The sequence below is a fragment of the Crocodylus siamensis genome, chromosome 2 (assembly GCF_052110815.1).
Source record: "Crocodylus siamensis isolate JL-2025a chromosome 2, ASM5211081v1, whole genome shotgun sequence".
In the NCBI taxonomy this organism is placed as follows: Eukaryota; Metazoa; Chordata; order Crocodylia; family Crocodylidae; genus Crocodylus; species Crocodylus siamensis.
The window spans coordinates 68,383,630-68,406,050 of record NC_143396.1 but is presented as its reverse complement, the minus strand read 5'-3'; the positions used below and the strand labels follow the sequence as shown (position 1 = coordinate 68,406,050).

Genomic DNA, 22,421 nt, shown 5'->3' with positions numbered 1-22,421 from the left:
CTGTGTGAGGAGGTAAATACTAGGGAGTGCAAAGCAGGCCCTATTTGATTCAAATTTGGCCCGAAACAGGGACAGTAATTCGATTTGTTGATTCAGATCACTGTCCCTGATTTCAGTTCGGCCAAATGCGAATCTGAAGATTTAATGCTGAATCAGCGATTTGGACAAAAACACAGCTTTTAAATGTTTTTTTTTCTATATACCTCGAGGTACCACCGTGGCTTGTGAACGCTGCAATGCTAGGGCGGATGGAACATCTCACAGGAGCATGGAGGGGGCCCCCCGACCTGCTCAGCAGCGAACTTGGAAATGGATCAGAACTACTTCTGGGTCCACTGGGGATCAGCCACGAGAGTACCCCGAGTGCTCCCCAGACCCAGGAGGCATCAGCTTTCAGGCTGGGGGAGGGGGGTACAGGGAGGCCCCCAGCACACTCTCTGGCAGACCCAGAAGTGGACTGGAAGTGATTCTGGTCCACTTCTGGATCTGTTGCCAAGAGTGCTGAGGAGCCCCCCACATTCCTGTGGGATGCTCCATGCACCCCAGCACTGCAACATTCACAAGCTGCCTGCTACCTTGTGGTACGTAGAAAAAACATTTAAAGCTGTGCCTCTGTCTGAATCTCCAAATCGGTTTTGGAGGGTTCTGATTTGGAGAGATTAAAAGGTCCTCCATTTCGGTTCGGATTCAGAGATTCAGCCATCGAATCGGGCCGAATCTCTGCCGAATTGAATCGGGGACCAAAGCTTCATGTAGCCCTAGTAAATACTTGCCTACCCCAGCCACTCCTGCAGCTGCTCCTTTTGGGGACTGCTGCTGTTGCTGCTGGTGCTTCCACCCCCACCTCCCCCTTCCTCATTCCTAGTCAGCCCCTGTACTGACCCACATTCCTAGCAGCACACTTCACTATGAGTGGGCAGGTACACACAGATGGAGTTGCACTTTGCAGCCTAGATCATCCCCTCCAGTTCTCCCATGCTCCCAGTCCTGGCAGGAGGGGCCATGGAGATGATTTGCCAGTATGTGAGACCCTGTAGGAGCAGCCTTAACAGTGGGGGCTGCTCTTACCCCAAGGTACAGACCAGGGATGAGTAGGGCAGATGGTGGACAGAGCAAGACACCGCAATGTGAGGTCTTGCCCCTGCTGCTCCTGTGTGGCAGCTGCTACATCAGTGATTCATTTGTTTTAGTTTTTTTAAAGCCTCAAGGCCCCTCTCCATATTTTCCTTTTTTTTTCTGAATTTAGATCTTATCTCACTGACTTTTTTACTGGGAGGCTGCAAAATTCAGAAAAGTTATGAAGGGGTGCCTTGAGGCAAAATGTTGAGAAACACCGGCATAGACTAAACCTTTGCTTAAAGAAATATGTTTGGCTTTTTTTAACAGTGTTGGAATGATTTCTTTTGGCAGGGGAGTGGAATATGTTACATGCTTAGAAGTGTGTGTGGTACCATGAGCACACACCCTATCTTTTTGGGTGCAAGAGTGAGGTAGGTATGCCACTGATTTTGATCCAGAAAAAAGTATGCCCTGGGTATTAAAAGTTTGGGAAATGCTGCTTTAAATAGTGCATTTTAGTCATACAGTTGTGTAGTAGTTGAGATGCATCACTTTATATATTTTTAAGGTGATCTGTCAATCTGCACTCATTTAAATGTCCCACTGCAAGTAGGTGCAGTTCAGCACTTGCTTTGAAGCCAAATCATTTTATGCCAGGGCTGAACTTTTGGGTCTTTAGTTCTGTACATTGAAAGGAAAACTTACTGGGCTTTTTTTAGTTTAAAAGCATCACAAATCAAGAACAAACTGGTAGTAGAGGAGGTGCAATGAATATAACTCTCAATTTGCGACCAAAAGTTGCCAGGTTAAAATAATACAGTTGAAAGATGTTGACCACGTGGAAAAAAGTTTTGTAATGGAACAAGACTAAAGACAGACTACTTGCTCATGCATGCAGTACATTAATTTAGTCTGGACCACTTTCCCAGTCTATCCCCAGCTGCACTAAAACATGAGGATAGAGTACTCTTCAGAGGAGTAAATGATGCAAGCCTTCATTTAATAAAACGTTTTTAACCAAAAACTGCATCCTTTGCTTTCAAGAGACTGTATTCTTCACAAGTAATCCAAACATTTTCCTTTTTGCTTGTTATTGTTAATAGAGCAGCAATATTTCCCCCACTCCCTTGATGCCCTTGCTTCCAAAGTACTATCCCTGATTACAGCAAGTGTTTTCAGTTCTTTGTTCTAATATGGCTATGCTTTTGCTGCTTTTATTAGCATGGTCTCACTAACTATTCCAAATCTTTTCTCCTGTATAAAGGGAGGACTCTTGCTCCTTTTTCTGTGTTTTGGTTTTTAGATGCCCTGTCCTGCGCTCTTTACGGTTATTAACCAGGTTTTATTGTAATATGTCAAACCACGCTGCTTGTCCTTATAAACAGAAATAACATGAAGCCTTTAGCAATGTTTACAAAACAAGGTGTAAGAGTCTGGCTCAAGATTATTTTGTCTTAGTTGTTGTCTTCACCTTGATTCATGTGTGAATAAAACAAAGGTCTTGGAGCAGAGAAAAAAGACTTCAAGAATTGATAGAATTGTTGTTTGCAGATACCAAAATGTTCATGTAATGTCTTTCATGCAAGTTCTAGGATTCTCAGGTTTGAAGTTCAAAGACTTAAGTTTTTATTTTTATTTTTTTAAAATTGGCATTATGAGGATGCTTTGCCTTTTTGTTTTGTGGTGTTTTTTGTTTTCCTTCATTCTGTTCGTTAGCATCTACTCTGAAAGAGGACCAGAAATCTAGGATAGAAAAGAATCTGATTAAAGTTTTAATGGTAAGTTGATTTAACATGTAATTTGCTTTAATTATTCTCAAAAGATATGTCAGTATCTGGCAAACGTTTGTAATCTAATATTTGGGTACAGAATGAGAACCCGGATCCTGAACCTGATTGTGATGCTTCTGCTGTGAAAACGTCACAGAAACTGTGGGCTGACCGAGTTTCATTGGCAGGCAGCAATATCTTTACAATAGAAGTACAGGATTTTGTACCATTTGGTAAGTAACAAATGTTGAAGTACAGCCATGTTCAGATAAATGTGCAAAAAACATTTTATTCCAATTTGCACCATCAGCAGTTCCCGAACTATGACAGATTGTGTACCACCAATTTAAAACCTTAAGTACCATCAGCAAACTTTTGTCATTATAAAGTAATCACAATAACTATGTTAATGCGTACCACTGGTGGTACACGTACCACAGATTGGGAACCACTGACTTGTGCCAACAAATACACCAGCAGTGTAGGTGGCTTTAAGTGTAAGAAGATGGTTAGAAACGTTGAGCCATATTTTTCTCATACATTTTGGGAGCAGAAGAAATTTGATCAAAGAAACTTGAGAAAAATGTAGTCCTGAGAGCAGTAGAGGATTTGAAAAACAAGTCCCCTGAACTTCAGCTAAAGTTATACTAGGCCCAGTATGGGGGTAATTCAGTTCTGCACCGACTCTATATGTTACCTGCTTTGTAACCAGAATGGCACAGGAATGGGGAAGAAAGCTTTGTACTAACTGACCCTGATTTCCCACCCACTCATCTAGCCCATTACAGTGACGCATGTAGGTTGCACTGTGATCTGCAAACATAGTAAAAGTGTCCTAGCTTTCTGTTTGTCACTTTTCTCCTTCCCAGGAACCCCTGTAGGTCCACTTGCACAGCCTTTTTATTAATTTGGTTTAATAATAATTTTTTTTGGCCCTTAAAAGTTCCATCCACTTGTAAGCATATATGCAGATGTGCATGTGTATTTACACACATCTGTATACATGTATGTAGGATACAGCTGTATGTATCGATGTCATACATAGTGTTTAAAAAAGAGGGTGTTTATGATAGAATTCAGTCTTAGCAGGACAGTATTATTCATGTAACAGATCTTTTTCTCTTAAATTCTAGTACAATGCAAAGCAAAATTTCTTGCTCCAAGTTTTCACGTTGATGTCCCTGTTCAGTTTGATATATATTTGAAAGCCGATTGTCCTCATCCTGTCAGGTTTTCTAAGCTATGTGTCAGCTTCAATAACCAGGTAATTTTGTTTTCTTTGTTTGAGCTTTTGTTAGAGGACAGTTAGTTTCTCATAATAGCACTTACTGTAGTTTTGCAAGGTTCATGGCACTTCTCTTTTTGTGGCTTTAATATTGCAAAATAGCCACTCTGACACTTCAAACTGGAAAAGCTTTTCTTTCTGTTGGGTTTTTTTCCCTTCACTTTTCTCCTAGGAACTAGATTAACATCATGATAAATCTCCAATGTTTCTTTAATACAATTTTTTTTCTCTTGTAGAACTCTGAAAATGTCCTTCCTGAAATTAAACATTTTATATGAAACCCTAGAATGAGTGAGGGTTTTTATCTCTCTACTAAATTCACTAGGGCAGTTAAATTTTAATTAATAGCCCTATTTAGGGTAACAAGCTTCCTTATGAACATACATCTGATCAGTGACTATTCAGAAGGATGGGTTTAAGAATGTTTTGGCATAAGAGGATAGTTCTGTGCTAAGTAGTGAAGAGGTAACAGTAGTTCATATGTAGCATACATCATCAACATGCAGTACAATATCCTCCTTTTTAAAAAAAAATTATAAATGTTAAAATCTCAACTTCCTTTGTTTTCTTCACTTGCTTGTAGGAATATAATCAACACTGTGTGGTAGAAGAAGCATATCAGAAAAGTGATATTCTGGAACAGTCATCCCAGGGAACAATGTGTCTAGTTCCTGGTAAAACAAGGAAGTTCACTTTTATATTTGTTGCAAAAACTGAAGATGTGGGAAAGAAGGTTGAGGTTTGTTAATTAGTCTCACAATGTTGTTTGCTGTAATTTTATTTTCTTCTTACGTCAAAGCTGCTTTAGTTCTGTGCTAATTATTAATGTACCAGTCTTTCATCTATGGTTTCTATTAGTGCTTTTAAAGATAATTCCAAAATTGAAAGTAAAATTGCACTGTTGACTTCTGGTATTGAAAAGTTGAGGAGTTTTTTTTTATATAAAACCTTTTTTCCTAAAACAAATCACAAACTCGGTGAGTTTCATGACATATACTTAAAAGTGAAAAATACAAATAACTTTATATCAGCATGTTGAACATCTGCATACCTAGTGACCTGGACAGCTATACTCCCAACAGCCTTTGTGGTTTGCTATGTGATATACATGAAATGTCTGTATATACGGCAAAATAACTGGAGTTTCATGTTGGCAGAGTGACCAGAAAAACCCCAGATATCTATAACATGCTTGAATGAATTCTTTTCAGATTACCTCTGTGGATTTGATCCTGGGTAGTGAGACTGGCCGATGTGTGATTTTGAATTGGAGGGGAGGCGGGGGAGATGCTGCTTCATCTCAAGAAGCCTTACAGGCAGCCCGCTCCTTCAAACGGCGACCTAAACTTCCAGATAACGAGGTTCATTGGGACAGCTTGACTATTCAGGCAAGCACCATGTAAGCAAAAACTAAAATGTGTGATGATGCAGTTCATTCATATCTTCCCTGTGTATTATATTTGTTGGGGTAAAACAAATAAGCTTAAAAATAATACAAGCAGACTAAAAGATCAAATGGCTCTTCAGGATTCCATTACTTTGTTTGTTGTTTATTGCCCTAAGTTGGTTATTTCTATATCTGTCAAAGAAATAAAGAGCTCTAATATGTTTTTCCAGATCTACAGGTTAACCTAACCCAAAGGCAAACCATACAAGCTTCAGTTTTGCTTTAAGCATCTCGCCCAAATGTGCAAACTTGCCTTGTTGGCGTAACCAAGGAGTTATTTACAGCAATTTGAGTATGCAAAAATGGCCTGAAAAGCTGTATTGCCAAACATACTAATGCTAACTATAGATGCTTTCAGGGACATGATATATTCTTCATGACAACATATGTTTGCTGTGGGCTTTTTGTTCATTTTGCTCACAAAATGTGAGCTCTCCACACTTGCTGAGCCTCCTGTTAATTCTAATGTGATTTGTTCCAGAATATTTGCATACTACTATTTTTTAAGGTGTTTCAGATCCAGTTCCCTTGTCTTCCACCCTCAGAACTGTTTCAGCAATATGCAGCATTAGTCTCTTTAGTTAGGATTAAACTTTTTTTATCCAAAGAAATGTGCTGTAACTGAGCTTTCTTTTTTGTGTGATGCAAGGATAATTTCAAGAGTGCCAAACATTTCTGTTCAGCTCCGACATGAACCTCCTGCCCTGACTAATGAAATGTACTGTTTGATTGTGACAGTTCAGTCACATGAGAAAACGATTGCCAAAGATGTTAAGCTCACTGCAGGGCTGAAACCAGGTATGTTGCTTTTGTCAAGGTGGCACCTTTATTTCACCCTTAGGCACTGTATAAGTTAACTAAAACCCAGCCCCTGCTCCAGGCAGCAGCTTGCCAGTAATTCTAGGGTATAAAGAAAACATGATAGGTGAATTAAGAGCCAGGTAGGATTGGGGGTGAAAGGACCAGGTTACAGTGAAAACAAGTGGGTATGATGAAACTAATAACAGTCCCATTTGACTTGGTTTGGCAGCTTAAGTGCTGTAATATGGTGATGTTTTGTAGGCTTCCCAAAAAACCTGTTTCTAGGGAGGTTTTGAGGGAAGTGAAATCCTTTCCCCACTCTCACAAACTTGCCCCTCTCTACTTTTATATTGTATATTGGACTTTTCAAAATTATTCAAGTTTGTGTGAGACTGTGTGCAGAGAGCTTCAAATACAGAACTAGATGAGCATTTCATTTAAAAAAAAAAATGCTTTTGTGCATCTTCTGGGAAACCTGGGATCCAGTCCTGAACCATTTGAAATCAAGTAGCAGAACTGAAGTCTGTGTTCATTACAGGCCTGAAAAGGACAGTAGCAACAAATATATTTTGGGTTCAGTTAGTTTCACATGGGGCCCCTCTAGGTCTTCAGGTGAAGATGTGATAGGCCCTGACGTGCACATCACACAATTGTGCCTCCTGCCATGCCACACGTATGGCAGGAGGCATGATTGTGGGATCCAGTATTAGATCCTATCATGCTTTATTGCCAGTTACAGGTGAAGCCTGGAAGATTGTCATCCCAGACTCCCCCTGCATCAGCAAGTAAATTTCTGTAGCTGACAGGACTCAACCTAAAGTTCTGTAGCTGTGGGACTCATCGTGGCCACAGCCCACGGCATTGGGATAGAGTCTTGCAGCTGTGGACTCTTGGTCCTGGTGGTTGTGGGGCCTCTTCAGCTGGGAGCCCAATAAGCAGATGGGGCTCCCAGCTGTAAAGGCAGACCCTGTTACACGTGCAAATTAAAGCTGGATAGCAGCCAGCTACAAAGCTTAGTACACATTTTCAAGACCTAATTTTTATAGCTGGTTAGACCTTTCAATGGTGAGAGAGAGGCTTTGCATGTGTAGCTGGTCTCAATTAATTGCTCAGTACCTGAAATGTGGTGAGGCGGCCATAGTTACTTGCTTGTTTGGGCTTTCTATTTTGGATATTCATTCTACCTGTTGGTACTAGTAGCTTCCAGAATGAACAATGGTAGTTCTGAAATATTTTTGCTTTCTGGTAATAACTCTGAAAATGCTTCTACCTGTAATTTTAATATAGTTTCATATAGAATTAGATGCACTGAAGTAAGGGTAGAGGCTTTATTGGGTTTTTGGAAGCTTTAGTCTTACAGTTATTCAATATTAAAATCAAGTTCCTCTTGACCTTTTAATCTTAACTTGTTATCTGACAACCTTCTGGGCTTGCTGATTTTGTGTTGTTTTTTTCTTTTAAAAAATAACAAAAGAGGAGCTGAAATTGATTCTTCTATCATTGAAAGGCTCTGTGGCCATGATGTTTTGACAAAACACAACGTCTAGGATTTTTCAGACTGTGGCATGATCTTTGTAAAGCCTTACCTCCAGCAGAGTATGCCTGAGTGACCGATTTTGATTCCGATGAGCTTTTACAAATATATGTTTACACGTGTTAAAGGAAGAATATGTTTGTTTTTTTTTAATTATTTGAAACTGTTAGTTTTAATATTATTTTATTTTGCAGTAGACACTAAAGATGTTTATCTTGTTCATAGTAACATTTTCCTTAAGACTTGTGCATTTGCTTCTCCTCTCCATTGGCATTGGTTGCCAAACTATCAGTCTGTTTACAAAAAAAAAAAAAAATCTTCTGTGACACAATAATAGTTTGGATGTTTCAGGGTAGCATTTACGGCCAGTTTCTGCTCTTCTGACTATTCTACATGAAATAGACCAGACAGAGTTAAAAAATGTTATAACAGATATAAGCCATATTATAATCCAAATTAATGAAAGCCAGTGTACTCTGGTTTGTTTTGCTTTCTTATTTGGTTGAAGTGTATTTCCAGTAGCAGTTATGATTCTTAATGTAGCTTTTTGTGATAAATACATAATAACTATTTACTAGTGGTAGGTAACATAAATGGTTAAAACAATAATTTGTGGGTGTAAAAGCATAATATTTTTATCATAGGGCAAGATGCCAATTTGACACAGAAAACCCATGTGACCCTTCATGGGACAGAGATGTGTGATGACTCCTACCCTGCATTACTTCCTGATATTCCAGTAGGAGATTTGCAGCCAGGAGAAAAGGTGATGCTCTTGACTGACTCCTTTGACTCAAATTAAGGAAATGTTTCTTAGTTAACCTGAAAATATGCATTAGCTGCTAGAAAGATATGCATATTGTATTCAGAAGGGCTTTAGATATGATAACCAGCATATGGATAGCTTTAAAGTAGTTTGCCTCAGGGCTGACTCTGTTGCTGTTTTATGTTTTAGTGTATTAGGGACTGGATCACAGCTCACAGGGTCTCAGCTGTGTGCTGGGAATTGGTAATACTGGCTCCTAGTTCCTATTAACTAAATTATTAACTAAGAAGGTTGGTCTTGGCTGGGAAGCATTTAACATAAATATACAATGAAATAGAGAAATTGCTTTCACAGGGATAGGCTATGCTTCTGCCACCTTTTGTATGAAGCCCAGTACTGAATAGAGGGTAGTAAAGAGGTTTGATACTGTGATGTGAAGCTGAAAAGAAGGAAAAGTATGTGAAGCGCTCTGCAAATTCACCATTCTGAAAAAGGAGAATGAGTTTAGGGTATGTAAGTAAACTGGTTGTTGGTTGAGTTTGAGATGTCAAGTCTAATTTAGGAAATGGCAAATAGTTTGGAACCAGTGTGTAGCTTCTAAAAGTGAATAGTGGCTGCACTGGTACTTGTCAGCAGCCTGGGTGCTATATCTCTTAATGTGTGCTGACTTTTTGGAGGAAGTAAGGAAGGGAGGATTCCTGTTCTTGAAATAGACAGAGGTTAATAGCAGCCACTAAAAGTAATTGTCTTCCTACCTGACTTGTATACATAAGAGCAGTACAGTAAAACTCATGAATATTTGAACTAACAGCTGATAAATTGCAACTTTGTTGCATCAAATAACACCGTGTGATTGTTCCAATCTCTAGTACTGTAAGTAGTAGGTGAACAATAGTTAAGTGACCAATATTGTCTCTAACTTCATTCTTTTATTTTACAGCTTGAAAAAGAAGTGTACATTCGTTGTGGGACAGTTGGTACAAGGATGTTTCTTGTTTATGTCTCCTACTTAATCAATGCTGTTGTTGAAGAAAAAGAAATCATCTGCAAGTGTCACAGGGTAAGATGAATTAAGTGCAGCAGTTGCTTCCGATGCAGTCTTTGGATGGACCTCCCATTGCACATTTGTTCATTCTGAAATGTTTCTAAGAAATGTGGAATTCCTAGAATATGAGATCAGTGGTGCAAATGGTAGGATGGTATTAAATGAAGTTACCAAGTAGAGTAATTGGGTGACATGGTCATGCATTTTACACTTACTCATTTTCGTATTGGCATTAAATGTACAGAATATCCAGAGTGGAAGTGCAACACTTTGGGCTGTTAGATCTATATCAAAGAGAAACCCCGACTCAGGTTGCATTCTGTGACAGGATTACTTTCTGAATGGAAAGAAAGGTACACCATGCTCCTTTGACAAGTAATTCAAAACGCAAAACCAAAGGAGGTTACTTGGGGAATGATGTTGCTTTGTTGGCAGCTCCTGTTGAAAAAATGAAAGGCTCAAGGGACAAGGTTGAAGGAGAAGAGAGATGGAGAAAATGTAGGTGGACATGCAGTGAATGATATTTTTGAGGTGATGCTGTTTCTGGCAAGTGTAAGAATATAAATTTGTTTATGAATAACAAATATAGTACTGCAGCAGAAGAGGATTATATACTTGGAGTAATGGAATTCCATGTACTCAAGTTTGACAAATCTGGTGCTCTCACTGAACCTGTGGGGACACTGTCAAATCAATATCTACTTAATAGTAGATATTAACTTCAAATCCTGAGTTCCATATCTATTCCCTAACAGTGGAGCCAGAGTGCCAAAAACACCCCAATGCTGGCTGCATGTGCCTCTGCGGGCGGATAGTGGAGAATGGGGCCAGGGTTGCGCTGACCCAGCCCCTTCCCTGCCCTGTGACCTGAGGTGCACGTGCAGTCACCATTGACATGGAGCCAGTGCTGGGGCTCTGGAGCTTGGTGCAGATGTTTGCAGCGTGTCTGCTACCTGCTGCAGCTGCCCAGGTTGGCTGTGGTGGGTGGCCAGGAAGCTGCAAAAGCTTTGCGAGGCTCTGTGGCAGCAGTGGGTGCATGTGTGCCTCTGGGCAGATGGCAGGGGAGGGGCCTGGGACAGTCCAACTATGGCCCTCCTCCGCTGTCCACCAAGAGGTATGTGTGCAGCCATACCACCAAGGAACCCAACCAAGGGCTCTGGAGCCTGGTGCAACTGTTTCCAGCCTCTCAGCTGCCTGCCACAGCTGGCCTGAGCTATGGGCAGCTGGAGCAGGCTGCAAACAGCTGCAGCAGTCTCTGGAGTACTGGTACCGGCTCAGTGATGGCGGTAGTTGCACATGCACTACTGGGCAGACAGTGGGGAAGGGACTGGGGTTGCGCTGCTCTGGGTCCCTCCCATGCTGTCTGCACAGACGCGTGCAGTTGCTGCCACTTCCACGGAGCCCAGCCAGGGCTCCAGAGCCCAGTGCAGCTGTTTGCAGCCTCCTGGCTGCAGCAGCCTTGGGCTCTGGGCAGCTGTTGCTAGCCGCAGAGCCCAGGCTGCCTGCAGCAGGACTTGGATGAATAACTTCATAAACCTATGTAAAAAAGGAAAATGTTGATTACTCTGGTTGCCAGTATTGATGGTTGATGGAGTTTTTTTGTTTTTAAATGTTTGTTATGGAGGGGAGGGGTTGAGAGGAACAGTAGCCTGGGACAGCTTGGTGATTATCACTGAAATTTGAGACCCAGTAGCAGCAACTATTTTATGTATAATCTAATGTCAGTATCCAGACCTGAAATTGAATCATGTCACTCTTTCTCTCTATTCAGGATGAAACAGTAACTATAGAAACTGTGTTTCCATTTGATGTTGCGGTCAAATATGTCTCTACAAAGGTATGTTCCTGAAATTTTTGTTGAATTTCTGTGATTTTTTTTTTTCAGCCTCAAAGTAGACAGATGTGACCAACACCACCTTTATGTTGTCTTTTTAACAGTTTGAACACTTAGACAGAGTTTTTGCAGACATACCCTTTTTACTAATGACAGACATCCTGAGTGCTTCACCTTGGCCTCTCACTATTGTCAATAGCCAGCTACAGCTTTCAGCTTCCATGATACCAGTGGATCAACTGGAATCTTATGTGGAGAATGGTAAGAGTTTAGATTGTTCTTGTTTCATAAGAAGAATTATTTTTGCATGGGTTACAGATTCAAAAGAATTTCTATATAATACTGTATAGTAGTACTATATACTGTACAGGATAGTACTGTATTCACTTTTTTACTTGACAGACTTCTAATTAATCTGTCAACACTATCAAAAATAATATTGTCACTCATAGCTAAGGTTGCGAGAGAGAGGGAGGAAAAAAAAGTTGAAACGGAAAAACTTCATCTGTACCTCCTTGAGTTATGCTTGGGTACCGGCATACCTCGGAGATATTGCGGGTTAGGTTCCAGACCACCGCAATAAAGCGAGTCACACGAATTTTTTGGTTCCCCAGTGCATATAAGAGTTATGTTTACACTATACCATAGTCTATTAAGTGTGCAATAGCATTATGTCTAAAAAAAACATGTACACATCTTAATTAAAAAATACTTTATTGCTAAAAAATGTGAAGTGAGCAAATGCTGTTGGAAAAATGGTGCCGATAGACTCGCTCGAGGCAGGGTTGCCACAAACCTTCAATTTTGTAAAAAACCACAATATCTGTGAAGCGCAATAAAGCGAAGCGCAATAAAACGAGGTATGCCTGTATTTGAGAAGGAAAAAAATGCAAGATCTAATTTAGGCAGTGAATGATCTCATTTTACATAAAGACCATTGTACAGAAAACAAGTTAGAAATGACCCACCAACGAGCTAAGCATATTTGTTTACTACTGCTTTCAGGAAGTGGCTGTTAACTTTTCTCCCAGACGGTAACAATTGCAAATTGCATTTGAAAACAAGTTTTTGGTACAGTAGTTAATTTCTTTACCTTATTTTAAGTACCATTATGCTGTTTGAAAGGGGGATATTGGGATCCCTTATGAGCACAGATCCTGGTTTTCTGTGACTTCAAAAAAACACAGATTCTCTGATTGATTTTTTTTTTTAAAAACCACCAAATCCATGGTTAAAATTAAATGCCTCCCACAGCCCTGCTGGAGGGGGGGCCCCAGCTGCCAGGGCTATAGGGCCAGGAATCCAGGCTCACAGCTTCCTGCCTCCAGTGGAAAGCAGCAGCTACTGCAGCAGGAGCACAAGCCAGCTCCCCCTCTGCTGTAGGCTCAGGCGGGGCTGGCGCCTGGAGGTAGCATGCACTCCTCGAGGGCAGGGGGGACCTGTGCCCCCCAGATCTATGTGGGGGTGGGGGCAGGGCAGGTGTGTGCTGTGGACTCGTGCTCCCCGCTCCCCCAGGCCCTCTAGAGCACAGCATGTGCAACCCAGCACAGCAGCGCACAGGGGGCACGCACACAAAAGCTGCAAGCCACTGCGAGCTCAGCACTGCCCGTGAGGTGGGGGCAGCAGTGAGGGGCACAACCCTGTGCTGCCCCCATACGCACAGCAAATGTGGCCAGGGCAGCATGAAGCTTGCAGCAGCAAGCAGCTTTCCTGCATGGCCCCTCTTGTGGCCTGCCGCGCCAGTTGCGCACACTGCACTCCAGAAAGCCTGGGGGTGGGTAGCAGGGCAGGGAGCACAGCATTTGTGACCCAGGGTTTGCAGCCCCCCAGTCACTCCGGCTGGGAAGGGGGGGCGGTGTTTGCAGCCTCCCTGCTCCCAGCCGGAGTGCCCAGCTGGCTGCAAACTCCCCCTCCTGGCCAAAGAGTGCCCAAGCTGGTTGAGGGAATAGGGGCGGGAGCAGTTTGCAGATGGCCAGGCACTCCAGCTCAGAGCGGGGAGGCTGCAAACTCACCTCCCTCTCCTCCCAGCTGGAGTGCCTGGCCAGCTGCAAGCCTCCCTGCTCCCTTATCCCCCAGCCCTGCCCTGCAACCCCCAACCCCCTCTTACCTCTAGCAAGAAGAGTGAGCCTGAAGCAGCCTCCGGTAAGTGCGAGCATCAGGCCCTGCCCTGCCCTTCCCCCTCTCCCTTCCCCTCGGCAGGGTTGGAGATTTCCCTGCCCCTTTTGCAAACAGCTCTTGCAGGCTGAGACTCAGCCAGCCTGCAGAGCTCTTTCAAAAGGGGGAACTCTGCAGGTTTCTCTTCTTAAAAAGAAAATCCGTGTTTTCTGTGATTTTAAAAAATGGGAAATCTGTGGTTTTCTCTGTTTTTCCATGGGAAATGGGAAAACCCAGATCCCTGCTTATGAGGAAATATGAGGCAGTTTATGGCTCCATATAGTGATGTCCTCGACTCTCTTGGATTTGATCCAGTTTCTTTTGGGTTAAATCCAGTAAAATTGCAACAGTGTTTTGCTCTTGATTTTAAGGAGACACCAAAAATTTACTATAATCTCTGGCTTTAAATGTGTCACACCAGCTAGGGCAGGAGTTGACAGCCATTTGTTGGCAGAAGTTGGACCTTGTGAATTTCTGCCTTGTCTTCCCCTGCCGCCCAGTGATCAGCTGCTTGCCCTCCCCCTCACTGTAGATACCTGACCCCTCTACAGTGAGGAAAGCACAGATGCAGCACAGGAGCAAGCTCTGTAGTGGAGGGGAGCTCTTTGGAGGGGTGGGTAGAATGGCATAGCTCACGGGTTGTCAACCAGGGGTACGTGTACCCCCAGGGGTACTTGAGAAGGCCCTAGTGGGTACTCATGGGCGGGCAGGGACAGAGTGCTGTCAAACACCATCCCACTCAGGCACTGCCTGCCTGGCCGGATGCAGGGGCAGGTGATGGTTGCATGCGGCAGCTGCTGCCACTCTGCATCTGGCTGCTGGGGGTACACTGACCCAAAAAGTTTGAAAACCCTTGGCATAGCTTCCTATCACCAGTTCCACCATGTTGGATGAGACCTTTGCAGGCTGGATTGGACCATTTCGTGGGCTATAGGTTGCCAACCTGTGACCTAGAGTGCAAATTAAGGAAATTTAACTTAAAAAATAACCTAAATTATCACCCAGAAAGTCCAAAAAGACACACCTGCAACACTTACTTTCTTACCTGTGTCATTTTAATAAACAAAACCACTTAGATATCCATGTGAAATACCCAAGAGCACAGTACTCTACCAAGCCTTTTATAAGAAGACACATTTGATCATGTTGACTTCAATGTATTACCTATGCCTTTTTGAAATGCGAGTACTTAACCACTCTAGAGGCAAGATCTAAAATGTATACTAGTCTGTGCACATAATAGCAAACAAAGCTGAAGAGTGAATTTGCAGACTAGCCTAGGAAGAAAAATTGTGTATATATATATCCTGGTCTGAGCTAATACTCACTTTTTTTACTAGTAAAGTGTAAAGATATTTTATCTAGTACTTTTTCCTCATCCTTCTGAGGCTGAGTAAGCACAATATAGGGAAGCTGGTTAAAAATACTGTTACAAAACAATTTTGTTGAAAAGTAATAATTCAACAGAATCAAAAGGTTCTGTGGGAGCATGTTAATTCTATTAAAACTTTAGTGGAGACCAGGCAGGCTGGTTGACTGTGTGTGAGTTGGTGCCAGCCTGTCTTCCAGCCACATGGCTGCTGAGTGGGCTGTCTAGGTCTCTTGATTTTTCTGCTGTCTACTTGGCCAGGCTTCCCTTGTCACTAACTGTATATGACATTCCTAGGTGTTCTCTAGGCTGAGTTTCTGTGATCAAACAAGATTTGAGTACATTTAGTCCAGTGTAGCTGTGGAACACTGGTTTGTCCAGACTGCCTGCCCTCTCCAGCTACAAGGCTCCCACTTGAGTCAGCATTTTTTGACCCTCAGGCAAACCAATGTCTAGGGCAGTCTGAGACAATATTGTCTAGCTCTTTGTTTTTACTACCTGCTAGTCTAACTGGGACTTATTTCAATATGTCGTATTTTTTATGTATTTCATTCAACTTCTCTTGCTTGATATTCTAGTGAAACAAACTGTTTTGTTTTGGAAACTTTTACATTTCCAGCTTGGCTCTTGTTTGGAAAATTTCTGTGGAAAATCTTGAAATTTGTACTTTTTGTCCCACAACAAAGTGAAAACAAGCTTTGAATTCTTGTGCCACAACAAATCTCAATCTGTTTTACTGTGCTTATTTACCCCTCTGCATGTAACCTGAAATTGGAGATCGCTTTATCCTGGGTATTAGAGAACCCATAGTTCTTTTCAGAAGGATAGATGCTAACTACCAGGGTAAACATATTCATCACAATCCCCATTTCCTTAGTTGTTGATGCCTCTCAAAGTTTAATGTTCTGTACACGTACAAGGATTCTTCAGGCTGAATATATTGTGTAAGTTCTGGGTATTTGGAATGTGTTGGGCTTTTATATTTGGCCTGGTTTCTGCATGACTTTATAATTTATACCCTATAGCTTTTAAAATTAAACAAAATATTGCTGATTAGTTGTTTTACAGACAGGTGAGAGTGCTAGTGAATGCTTTTGCCTTCGTTGCCCTCCCATTACTGACAGTCAAGGTGGAGTCGCTACTGGGCGTTACATTATCTCTTGGAAGAGGTAACTTATCCCTTGGCTTTTTGTTTTAGAAGTAGTCTGTCTGGGCTCTTCACTCTTCAAATGATAAGCATGGCAAACCCTTCTTGGGTAAATGCATTAGGAACCATTTTTAAAAGTGTTCATGCTGATAAAATGGGTTCTAACTGAAATAGCTGTATGTGAATTTTATTACCTTTCCATCAGTTTGATCTATGCCAAATAGCTGGTGGGGGTGGGGGGAAGAGAAGCAAGGAAGTATCTTCATTGGATGGGAGTGGGGGCTCAAACTCTTAAAAACCTGTTCACATATAGTAAAACTTTTTAAATGGTCAAATTGAACAACAAAACAAACTTCTTATTTCTTTTCTTGATTCATGGCTTTGTGTCCAGATTTGTAATTAAATATTAAAATGAAACAGATAAATATATGTTTGTGTTGTGAACCCTTTCTGGTATTAGAAAAAGTTCAACCAAAATAAATTTTGGAACATTGCCTGTCATCACCTAGCATAGTGATTATAATTCCCAAATTAATTGCATGCCTTTTATTAAGCTAACTTTCAACTACTGGACTTTTTTGCACTGCTAGGATTGCTGCAAGCATTGCTTTTTTTAGTTTGCTGCTTGATTCACTGTTCTGTTGACTTAATGACTCAGTCAAAAATCCAAATGCAGTCCAAATATGTAATATTTCTTTTCATAGGAGTTCAGCTGCAGAAAGTGTACCTGTTGTTAGCACTGTGATCACTCTGCCACATGTGATTGTAGAGAGCATTCCACTCCATGTCAATGCAGGTAATGTTAATACATGCTTGAAATATTTTGGTGACAATTTCTGCTCTGGGCATGCATAGAGCGCCCCTGTGAAGTCTGTAGAAGCCCCCAAAATTTTGCTTTTATAATACATACATCCTTACCTCCCACCCCTTTTTATTACTGAAGACTGTAGGGTGACTATATCTCCTTTTTTTTTCTTGGGGGGTAGAAGTAGAAATGTGTGTGTAGGTTCCCCTCACTTCATTTTCCACGCCCCGCCCCCCCCCCGGCCCCGCAAGTGGCAGTAAAGCTTTATAGTTCCTGTGCCTGAGGTTTTCTAATTTTCTGTAGTGTAAAACAGGAAGGCACTGTTGGATGCTTTCTGAGGCCAGTGAGGGTAACTCCACATTGTCATGGTGGTTTAGGAGAGGCTCTTCCCACTCCAGTGCAGAGTAGGAGTGGGAACAGTTGGATGATCAGTTCTTTCTACTGTAACAAAGAATATTGGAGGAATCACAAAGGCACAGATCTCTCTGGGTGTTTGCTGAACTGGTTCCTCTATATTCCTGTTACAAAATGTTCTTGCATACACTCATCCTCAACAGCTTCTTAAGGAAAAGGAGGCTAGAAAGAGCAGCTGATTACAACTGAACCCTTGCCATTCCAGTGTTGCAGTTGTACAAAAATAACACTGGAGGGAAGAGTCTGGTTCATGTTTCATAAACCATGCAGTTACCTACCTCTTATGTTTATTCTAATCTGTGCTGGTATGTTATCTCTTCCATTCAGTTTAGAGCAGATCAGTCATACCATGATAGATAGAACTATCCTTGTGATTACTACAGTAATCTGGTAAAGATTCACTTTATACAATGTTTTTTTTAATGACAAAGCTGTCTGAAATCATTTTAGTTACATGGGTATTCCTTTCTGTTTTAAAATGTATATATTTTTATGATCTATGCTGTTGCACTAGGTACCAGGTATGCTTTTCTGGAGTTTTTTGATCAGATGTCACAAATCAAAGGATGTATCGATCTCTCTTATGCCTCTTCAGATCTGTCTAATGCCTTTGAGCAAAACGACTTTTTATGAGAAGCTGATGGATCTGTTTGTCTATGGGGTCATTTGTTTTGTCTCCAAAGATCTGCCTTCATTTGGACGAGTCAGAGAATCCTTACCAATCAGATATCACTTGCAAAACAAGACCAGTTTGGTCCAGGATGTGGAAGTATCAGTGGAACCCAGTGATGCCTTCATGTTCTCTGGTTTAAAACAGGTACAAAATCTCATCATCCTCACTCCTGTTTGTTTAACCTAATGACACTGAGGACTTGCACGGCTGTTCTTGCAGACTTCAATATGCATTTTTTTAAAAAAGAAACACTGAATACTATATATAATGTAATATACCTATGAATAATATTCATAAAACCCAAATATATCTTTTAAAATACTGACAAGTCTGTAAAGCATCTCATCTCCAACCAGGGTGAGGTTTATGAATTTTCTGCTTCTCACATTTTTACTACCTTGTATTTCAGATGTTACCCTGTAGCATGTGAGCTTAGTATAGAGTCTACTATAAACTGATCAAGTCACCCTCAAGTTGCTTATCTTAGGAGAAATATATCTGGAGAAATAGGAGAAATTATATCTGGAAGAGAACCCACACCCACACTTTTTTTTTTCCTTTTAAATGTAAGAAGGACTGAAAATAAATCTCATCAGGCATCTGTTATCATATAATGCATGTTGTTGAAAAAAGAAAGAATTATACTTTGTAAAGTGTTTCAGACACATTGAGTAGAGGAAAGTAGTTGTAAACACTATTCCTAACTTTATACTATAAACTGTAAAGATTGAGTAATATGTCTTACAGTCCTTCTTTCTGGGGCTGTTTGATTTTTAGATACGATTGCGAATCCTCCCGGGTACACGGCAGGAAATGTTATATAACTTCTACCCTCTTATGGCTGGGTATCAACAATTACCATCGCTCAGTATCAACTTGCTGCGGTTCCCAAGTTTCACCAATCAGTTGCTCAGACGATTCATACCAACGCACATTTTTGTAAAGGTAAAGTTCTGAGGGAGACTTTTTGGCTGCTTGTTGTTGAATAAATTATTGGGATTTGCCTTGCTTTTGAAGATTTCTGCTCTATCTGTACTCTGTGCTGTTAACTTGCTTAGACAGTTAAGTATAAGCAGAATTGAAATGTTTTGCAAAACTGTAGTATATAGGCAAATTACTGCATATACCTAGAGGCCCATTGGCAGTCTGCTCTTGCAGTACATATTGTAGCAGTGGGAACTATATTGGCAACTGTATGTTGAAATCAGGCTATAGCAATAAACACTGTCCTTCTAGTCTCAGCTAGAATTGAAGTTCCTTCTATATTTTGTCTTGGTGGTTAAAGTATTTACCAGTTTCAAGAATGATATAAATACAATGATACTATTAGGTGACCGTTAACAAATGAAAGTAAGAATTGATTGCATACAGTGAAATGGGATTTTCAGTATGCGATTAGGTATTGGGTTGAGAGAAATCCTAGCATCCACATAACACTAAATGACTTTTTTAAATCTGGAAATCTTCAGTGTAAATAACATATGACATTAGTATGACTTCTGTAATATTCTCCAATATTATGTAGACTTTGTGACTAGTGATTTTGCTTTTTCATGGCCTTCTGCATACTCTCTGGCCCTTGCCTGTTTGTTTTAAAGCAGTTCACCCAGAACACTACTCTTTCAACTTGCCCTGTTGCTTTTTAATCCAGAGTATTGTTAACCTTTTCAATCTGAGCTTAAGCAGAGAATGAGCAGCCTGAAAGAGTTCATTTGTGTGTTTTGAGAGGCTTGTTCTAACATCTATAATCCTTTGTTCCTTGCAAACGGGTTTTGCATTTTTCTGTTTTACTGCAGCTAAGAGCTGGGTGGAATCTATTTTTCATAGGTGCTGTCAATCAATCTCTCCTATATCAGTCGCCAAGACTTACTGCTAGGTCAGCACAAAGGTCTGCTTCCCTCAGGCATGGAGCTAGCATTTGCAAGAGAACCTCTTTGGGATTTTATTTTTTGTCTCTCCTCTTTGGCTTCATCAGAACCCCAAGGTTCTTTCTTAAACAATCTGGTGCAGTTGCATTTCTTTTCTAAAATATTCCTTTTCCTATAGAATTCCATTTGAAAGTCCACCTGGAACCTTCCAGGACTGTTCATATTTCATGCACTGAATCTTCATATCGATTTTAATGTTTTTTATATTGCAGTAGTACTCAGCGAGCTTTAATTGGGTACAGGCTCGCGTTGAGAGCTATTCAGACATGTGAATGAGGCCCATGCCTTTGGAATTTAGTGGACAGTCACAAGGATTAGAGGCCCCCTCTTAAGCATTTACTCTTATGGCTTGGGGTTTGAACGTACATGTTGTGTTGCCATTTGAATTGCTCTGAAGGTAGGAAGGGTCTGACCTTACTGGTATATAGTGTAGCATCTTGTTTGTTTGTGGACATTTGCTAGATGAATTCTGTAACGGTATTTAACTTGATTTGTTTACAAAATTTCACATTTTTTCCTTTTAAAGCCACAAGGTCGACAAGGAGATGATGCCTCAATTGCAGCTGCTTAGCTGAAGACATGGACATATGCACTTAAATGGGACGTTGCACAGAATGTATAAAACTGCTTTTTGAAACATAGCTTTGATCAAACCGTATACAAATTACAACTTTATTTTTAAATTACAACTATAACTATCAGTGGAACTAATGTTTAAAACATTTAGTCTTTCATGGACTTCCTTTAATGAATAAATATATGGAAAGAGTCAGTGCTCTATTTAACAAGAACCTGCTTTCTTTTGAAGTTAACTTTTATGAATGTCAAACGCTCTTTAAAGTATTATTTAATATCACTGTAAAATGTCTTGAGAATGCAAATGAGAAGTGCAAGTTCATGTGACCAAAAAAAAAAGAAAGAGAAGAAACAACATTTTCTTCACTAATGATGGCTCAAGGTGCAATGTCCATGCTATTTTTTGGGAATTACAGCATTGAAAGTAGTGATTTATTACTGAAGCTTATTTTGTGCCATTTAAAACTGGAGGGCAGAACTGGGTGTTCAGTAAGCTGGACTATCTATTCTACCATGGTTAACTACTACAGGCAAATCTCTTGGCATTGGGTGACTTATGGCTTAAGCAGAATTACTAATTTAAAAGGCCCTGTTTCTACCAGGTAAGCCACAGTTTATAATTTTTACTCTGCAGAGATCAGTAAAATGTGAGGCTTCTATGAATAGCCTCATTTAATTACAGCTGGATAGTCCAGTTCTAACCTGATGTGGTTTGAGTTACTTAAAATGCACAGCTTCCAGGTTAAAGAGCTATTTTGGCAGTTCCTGCTAGATGAGTGCAGAGCTAGACATTCTGGTGTTGTACAGCTTAAACTGGTATTTAAAATGTTCGCAGTAAATCATGTAAATAAAAATGGCATTGTGAAAATTTCCATTAACTTTCTAAATAATTAAACAACTAAATTTTGATCTCCTGGAAAATCTTATTTATTGTATAAGTGAAATCCTATTAAACTATTTGCTGTAACTGAAATATTTCTGAAACAGAAATGAATGTGTCCCTCTCTTAATTCTGTTGATCTGTCTGTTGTTTAATGGCTAAGTGTGGTCCATTGGTTTGGCAGATAGATATTCTGAGCTTGATGTTTTTCTTTGTCATTTAAAGAATATATATATTTCTGCCAGTGCCTGGAATACCTTAGGCAAAAACTACAGTAAAGCCAGAAAGTGGCTTGGGTTTTGTTCTTGTTTTGTTTTTTGTATGTCTTTCTCTGAAAGGCCTGGGGAGTCTAGTCCCAAGTAGCTGCTTTATAATCTCAGTTGGAGGCTTTCAACCACCTATTGCTTACAACTGAATATGGTCTTTCTGTGTGTGCCCATGCAGCAGTATTGGAGGGAAGTTTAAGTATTGGGATGAAAAAAAAAAACAAGCTGAAAAGCCTATATTTCCTTTACCTGTCCTCAGCTGTGTTTTCTCCTGTGTCAGATTGAGTTAAGACACCTGCTTGGATGACTGGTCTCGTCCCTTGCTTTCAGAAGTGAAAAGATCAGCATGTTTATTCAAACAGTTAAAATCTATTTATCCCCACAGATGTTTGTTTTTGGTTTTCAGCAAAACATTTTGTTTAAATAGCATCTTATACTGAAAGTAGCTTTGGCACCTTGCTGCTGCTACTTAAAAAATAAAATTAAAAAAAAAAATTCTATACAGATGTAAAATGGAAAGCTAAGTCTCTCCCAGGACTCCTCCTTTTGAAAAGATTGTGTGCACACATTCCCCCCGCCTCCCCATGTACCACATTCAGTTCCAACAGGATAAAATGTTTCGAAGGCAGGAGTTTTTTTTTTTCCCCCTAATAATAATTTTAAGATATA

The 22,421-nt window shown here is 40.6% G+C and overlaps 1 protein-coding gene across 3 annotated transcripts in view; it reads left to right on the top strand.

Moving 5' to 3' along the window:
* Window positions 1-21,636, top strand: part of TRAPPC11 (trafficking protein particle complex subunit 11) — a 41,213-nt gene extending 19,577 nt beyond the window's left edge. The window contains exons 16-30 of one of the 3 annotated variants that reach the window (XM_090036122.1): window positions 2,776-2,837; window positions 2,929-3,061; window positions 3,962-4,092; window positions 4,697-4,852; window positions 5,325-5,512; window positions 6,210-6,358; window positions 8,540-8,661; window positions 9,602-9,721; window positions 11,478-11,543; window positions 11,645-11,801; window positions 16,121-16,232; window positions 16,915-17,006; window positions 18,113-18,246; window positions 18,880-19,047; window positions 20,557-21,636. In XM_090036122.1, coding sequence (XP_089892248.1) covers window positions 2,776-2,837; window positions 2,929-3,061; window positions 3,962-4,092; window positions 4,697-4,852; window positions 5,325-5,512; window positions 6,210-6,358; window positions 8,540-8,661; window positions 9,602-9,721; window positions 11,478-11,543; window positions 11,645-11,801; window positions 16,121-16,232; window positions 16,915-17,006; window positions 18,113-18,246; window positions 18,880-19,047; window positions 20,557-20,601 — 1,835 coding nt within the window. In that variant the 3' untranslated portion in view covers window positions 20,602-21,636. Of the gene's footprint in view, window positions 1-2,775; window positions 2,838-2,928; window positions 3,062-3,961; window positions 4,093-4,696; window positions 4,853-5,324; window positions 5,513-6,209; window positions 6,359-8,539; window positions 8,662-9,601; window positions 9,722-11,477; window positions 11,544-11,644; window positions 11,802-16,120; window positions 16,233-16,914; window positions 17,007-18,024; window positions 18,247-18,879; window positions 19,048-20,556 lie in introns of those variants that run through there. The other 2 variants (XM_090036123.1, XM_090036124.1) reach the window with 2 other exon arrangements.
* The last annotated feature ends 785 nt before the right edge of the window (window positions 21,637-22,421 follow it).